Genomic DNA, 6,000 nt, shown 5'->3' with positions numbered 1-6,000 from the left:
GCCCAGGCTGGTTTGAACTCCTGGGCTTAAGCGATCCTCCCACCTTGGCCTCCCAAAGTGCTGGGGTTACAGGTGTGAGCCACATGCCAGCCTTGGCTTCTTTCTTCCCCCCTTCCAAGATAGGCCTGGGGAAAAGCCCTGAGGTTTGAGCTGCCATCCTGCCAGCATCTTGACCACTGGCTCAGCTGCTTGTCTTTTAGCCAAAAATCAAGCAGCCCCAGGAAAGATTCTGGTTGGCCAGGGGGTTGCTACCCTGGGGTAACTAGAAGGGGGATGGGAAGGTGGCCATCGGCAGCTGGAACTCCAGCTCCTGATGCCCTCTACCCAGGCCAAGGAATTTGACCTTTATCATGTAGGTCCTGCAGTTCTCATCCTTTGAGCAGACACTAGCAGGATCTGCATTCTCGAAAGCTGGCTGTTGGCAGGGAGAGGCCGTGGTACTTACTCATCCTGGGAGTGGGCTGCCGAGGGGCCATGGGTGTGCCGGGGAGTGACAAACACGAGCCATCTGGAAGCTGAGTCCATTTGGCTCTGTGGGCAGCTGTTTGAAGGACATTGTTTATTCCCTGCCATGGTTAATAGTGAATTACCTAATCTTTCATAGGAAGAATTTACACCAGATGTCAACACCCCTGAAAGTAGCGAGGCATAAGACAGGGACGCCCTCATGACTAGGTTCCCCATTAGTGAGGAGGGGTGGCGGCCCGGCCACAGTGGGCTGTGACTCTCAGCCCGCCTGTGTAACTCACACCCCTCCCCCAGCTGAAGGACAGGCGGACTGTGGCCCCAGCTCCCAGTGGCCTAGCCGCTCCAGCTGGCAGGCCCCATGGCCCATCTGTAGTGTAGTGTGACAGAAAGCTGGGCACAGGAGGCCACGTTCGTTAACGTGGTATCCTGGCCAGGAGGCTTCAAGCAAATGTCCCTTGTCAGATGAGGAACGGGAAACAGGGAAATGTCCTGCCCTGTGGGTGAGGTTCCAGCGTTCCTAGGAATACCAGTCCGAGGGTGGCTTCAGCCCTCTGAGGAATGTGGACTCTGAAGCCAGCTTGGAACCCCAGCGCCAAACAGTTGGTCGCAGACCAAGGAGAGGCACGTGTGCAAGCCCCTGCCTGAGATGTGGCCACAGCAGTCAGGACACACTGCTATCAGACACAGGACACAGCTAGCAGGCCTGTCACTGACCAGATGAGGCCCCTGCCCTCGTGGTGTTTTAACACCATGGCTTGGGGGGTGGTGGTGGCGCCGCAATAAGGACATGGGAATAAGACAAGACAGTGTCATGCCATGATTAGTGCCATGAAAGCAACAGAGCAAGGTGACAGGGTGGAAAATGGCAGCCAGGGATGCATTGATGGGGCCAGGGTTTTTTGATAGTTGACATTTGAAGAGCAAGAGCTTGACCAGGAATCCAGAATTGGCCATGAGACTTGAGGCCCAGCTCCCGACAGCAGGTACAGCAGCCCTGAGACAGGAAAGCCCCGGCCTGGGGACCGGAGGGAGGAGCCAGGGCGGCTGGGGCAGAGGCGGGGAGGTAGGAAGGGGGGTATCAAGGCCACAGGGCTTGGGGGACCAGCAGGGGAGGGAAGGCACTGGGGGGCTCAGCCTGGGAGGGATGGGTCTGCAGCTGCTGTGCAGACAAGGGCCTACAAGGGGACCCTGGGAACCAGGCCAGTCCATAATTCTTGAGTGATAAGGTCAGGGGCACCAGCGGGGGAGCATGGCAGTGGAAGAGAAGGCAGGCGGGGGCCGCCCCTTCTGGGAAGTGAGGAGCGTCTATGCCAGGCCTCCCCGTCTGGGAAGTGAGGAACGCCTCTGCCCGGCCGCCCATCGTCTGGGAAGTGAGGAGCGCCTCTGCCCGGCCGCCCCGTCTGGGAAGAAGTGAGGAGCGCCTCTGCCCGGCCGCCCCGTCTGGGAAGAAGTGAGGAGCGCCTCTGCCCGGCCGCCCCATCTGGGAAGAAGTGAGGAGCGTCTCTGCCCGGCCGCCCCGTCTGGGAAGTGAGGAGCGCCTCTGCCCGGCTGCCCCATCTGGGATGTGGGGAGCGCCTCTGCCCGACTGCCCCATCTGGGAGGTCTACCACGGAGGCCAGAAGCAATGTGGGGGCTGGACGTGGTGGCTCATGCCTGTAGTCCCAGCACTCTGGGAGGCCGAGGCGGGTTGATCACTTCGGGCTAGGAGTTCGAGACCAGCCTGGCCAACATGGCGAAACATATGAAAAATACAACCAACCAACCAACCAACCCAGCGACAACAAAACAGATCTACCCTGGAGTCATACTCTAATTTTTTCTATTTTCCTCCCTTTCTGATCCTTTATCCCACTTTCTTTTTCTTCCTCTTCCTTCTCTTTCTTCTTTGTCAAATAGAGGATTATTACCATTGATCCATACAAAGTCCCTCTCTCATTCATTTTCTTTAATTCCCACTCCCCATTTCTATTCCCCGTCTTCCCATGTGCAACCTTCCTAATACGTTTGATACGCATCTTTTTGTTTGTATGTATTTTTAGAAAATGTTTATTGTTTTGTGTGCAAAAAAAATTAATAAAGAGAAGGCAGGCGGGGTAATAAAGGCCTTGAATGCCAGGCCAGCGTTTGGAACTCCTCATGAGGGTTTTGAGTGAGTGCCAGTGTGCGTTGTGGGACATTCATGTCGGTGTAATCATGCAGGGGTTGGAGACAGGAGAGACAAGCAGCAGGAGGGCCGGTGTCCCCAATGGCCAAGTGCCCAGAGGCTTCCTGAGTCCCCAGCCAGGACTGACTCAAGCTAAAAGAATGAACAACCATAACCACGGGACAACTGGGAGAGTCTGGAGCTGCCCTGGCCCCTCCTGCAGGCGGTATTTGCTGGTTGGCTTTTTGCCTCCTGGCGTCCATCTTCCCTTCTTCCAGAACGGCATGCTGACTGCATTCTGGAGAATGACCCCTACCCCAGGGATATGGTCCTGGAAGGTCTGTACATCAGCTCCTCCCTGGACCGACATCTTGAGGGCATGTCGGGAGGAGCTCAGACAGGTTGGAGCCGACCCCCTGTGGCAGCAGCACCCACCGTGACAGCATTGTCTTGACATCCACGCCCTTATTCCAAGGTCTGCCATTCTAGACTGGTCCCGCCTTCCTGTCATTTCTGCAAGCCACCTCATACGTTTCCAAAAAACCCCTCTTCAGGTGAGGCTGGCAGGGGCTGGCACTGGCTGAACACACTGGGCTTACCAATGGGTGTGTGTCTGCCCACTGACGAAGGGCTGGGCTGGGTCCCTCGGCTGCCTCGCTGATGGGAAGGTGGGCTTGAGGGCTCAGGAGCCCAGACCTGATTCTGGGAGGGTGAGCCTCCCACCAGCAGGGGTCATTGGTTCACTGAGCCTTCGATGCCTGCTCCACCCTGGGTTTATGGAGGTGAACAAAGTGGGATGTTCCTGCCTGCAGCAGGGGAGGCCAGCCACCAATTCAGTGTCCAAGTTCACTCCCCGCTGCCCCGAGGCTATTGAAGATGCAATCGCACCTTCACTTTGCTTAGGGAAAGGCCCCTGCTCCCTCAGCCACGTGGCCTGAGAGGGACAGCCCCACCCCTCTCTCCGAGGTGGGTCTGATTTTCCACTACCAGCCGGATCATCCCATCCCCAGCTCGCAGGTGTCCACGTGGGAGCTGTGGGCCATGAGGATGCTTGCAAGGCTGTGGGAGCCACTGAGTGACAGCCACCCTCTTCCTCCTGATCCCGGGCATGATGCATGAGGCCCAGAGGCATGGCAGCTGTTTTGTTACCATGAAGAAAGCAGCTGGATTTCTGGGAAACCACCTCGTAGGCCCCGAGCATGCAGCCAGCCCAGTGAAAGCACAGTAGACACAGAAATATGGCTGTGTGGTGACCTTGCTGGAGCCCCTAGACCAGGCATCTCCTCAAGACCCCTGTGGCCAAGTCCTTCCTTGTTTCAGCCAGTCTGAGTTGGCTTTTCTGTCATGACTGAAGCATCCTGACTGATGCTGGGGTTCAAGAGAGGGATGAAGATGGGGACTTAACAAGTGTGAGGATGGAGGAAGTGCAGGGAGCCAGGGGCTGACCAGTGCCAAAGGGCGAGCAGGTGCTAGCCAGGAAACAAAGCCGGACACCAGAGGGGAGGGTGTGCAGGCCCAAGGCGCTCTGTGCAGAGGCTCTGGAGCTGACAAAGAAAGCGCTGCACCCTGAGCAGTGGTGGGGGGAGGCGGTGGCAGACGAGCAGGGGGCTCACCAGGGGTCACAGCCCTGCTGCAGCAGTGGGGGCATCCAGGGGTCTTCCGCAGGGAGCGCGGATGCAGAGTGTGGGCCGGGGCTGGCGCTCAGCCTAAGGCAGCAGTGGCAGGGCTGGAAGGCTATTGGCAGCTGGGCTGGACAGGATCTGGTGACAGTGGGATGCAGGAGGGTCAGGGAGAGGAAGCATTGAGGCTGACTCCTGGTCCCGGCTGGGGCAGCTGGATGGCAGGGCTGCTGGGCACCCACAGGGAGCAGAGGGTCCAGGGAGAGAGAGAGAGCACATGTCCCACCCAAACGCCCAGCCTCAGCCCATTCAGGCCAGTGGCACCTTGGGCCAGGGGAGAGTCCAGACTGGGGAGCTGGGGAGGCCAAGGCTCACACATCCAGGTTCAAGCCAGCCCAGTCCTGCTGGGACAGCTAGCCACAGCTGGGACTGGAGGCAAGGCTGCCCTGGGCAAGGACAGTGAGCTGTCCTGAGCCGTTGCTGGGGGCTCTTGCTGGCTTCACCTGCTGGAGCCCAAACCCAGGGGGTCTGAGTGACGACCGAACTCTAGGAAAGGCAAGGCCACGACACGGAGCCTCACACACGGGTTCGAGAACACAGACGGGCTGCAGCAACTTCCCAGGACGGTTTATTCCAAAGCTGTGGACAGTGGACATTAAGACGAAAGAGGTGACTCTTGTGGAACCTGAAACATGGACGCCTCTCTTCAAGAAGGGCTGCGACGATCAGGCCACTCAAGGCAGCCAGCCCCTCAGCAGGGCACGATGGCTAATGCTGCCTGGACCGCAGGGACTTTTTGTTCGATTTCGAGATACCAGACTCCCTCTCCTTCTCAGGGTCGAAGACTTCTGTAGACAGAAAAGGCAGGAAAGACACAGTGAATGGAGGGGCTGGCAGCACAGGGGCACCAGCTCAAGCCAGCAGCTACATCTCCTGTGCCAAGGACTGTCCTAGGTCTACACCATCCTTCACTGCTAACCCTCCCCAGCCCCTGAGGAAGGCAGAGTTAGCCCCAATTCAGAGGAACAAACTGAGGGAGCTGTGGACATGGCTTTCACGTGCCCCTCCTGAGAGGGCTGCCAGAGAAAGAGCCTTGTCTAGACAAAATGCTCATACACGTTGGAATTTCTGCTGGGTTCTAGAAAGTCCTCTGGCACGGTGCACATAGCTCAGCCTTTACTTCCTGCAGTGGTGGGTTCTAGGATTCAAGCTGCTAACGCAGACCCCCACACACCCTGGAGCCCTTCAGGGCCCTGTCTCCAAGGGCTTCCCCAGCGCCAGGCCCTGCGTCCTGCTGGCCCAGCCCCTCCCATGAGCACCTCAGGGCCCACGCACCTGGGATCTCATGGGGCCAGTAGTCGTTGCAATGGGGGCAGTGCGGTTCAGCATTTGACTGGAAGTACTTGGCCACGCAGGGTAAGTGCATCCTGATCCCACAGGTTTCGCAGCTTTGACCCTGAAACAGGAAAGGCCAATGACAGCGGAGCTGGTGCACACCTCCGTGTTCTGCAAACCTCGGGGGGAGCCACAAGGAAAATGGGCAGCAGGCGGCATCTTGTTATCTTCCGGGCCCCAGATTAATACTGAAAAGAATCCCAAACGCCTTAGTGCACTGGAGTCTTTTGTTTGCTTGCTTGTTTGTTGCAGTGGGTTTTACTAAACAATCCTGAACACATGAACGCAGTGACAGAAGCTGAGGGCTCCCAAACTCCTGCACTCACATCCTGCAGGTGGCGTGTGGACAGCCACAGCTTTTCAGAAGCTTATTTG

General features: G+C 57.7%; 1 protein-coding gene across 3 annotated transcripts in view; it reads right to left on the bottom strand.

Moving 5' to 3' along the window:
• Positions 1-4,842: 4,842 nt before the first annotated feature.
• Positions 4,843-6,000, bottom strand: part of NSMCE1 (NSE1 homolog, SMC5-SMC6 complex component) — a 44,372-nt gene continuing 43,214 nt past the window's right edge. For all 3 annotated transcript variants that reach the window (XM_055298130.2, XM_063612810.1, XM_055298131.2), the window contains exons 7-8: positions 5,566-5,686; positions 4,843-5,078 (exon numbers count right to left, since the gene is read on the bottom strand). In XM_055298130.2, coding sequence (XP_055154105.2) covers positions 4,999-5,078; positions 5,566-5,686 — 201 coding nt within the window. In that variant the 3' untranslated portion in view covers positions 4,843-4,998. The remainder of the gene's footprint in view (positions 5,079-5,565; positions 5,687-6,000) is intronic.

This window comes from Symphalangus syndactylus, chromosome 11, assembly GCF_028878055.3.
Source record: "Symphalangus syndactylus isolate Jambi chromosome 11, NHGRI_mSymSyn1-v2.1_pri, whole genome shotgun sequence".
Classification (NCBI taxonomy): Eukaryota; Metazoa; Chordata; class Mammalia; order Primates; family Hylobatidae; genus Symphalangus; species Symphalangus syndactylus.
Note: the sequence above shows the minus strand (reverse complement) of the source record. Positions and strands in the feature narration are given on the sequence as shown.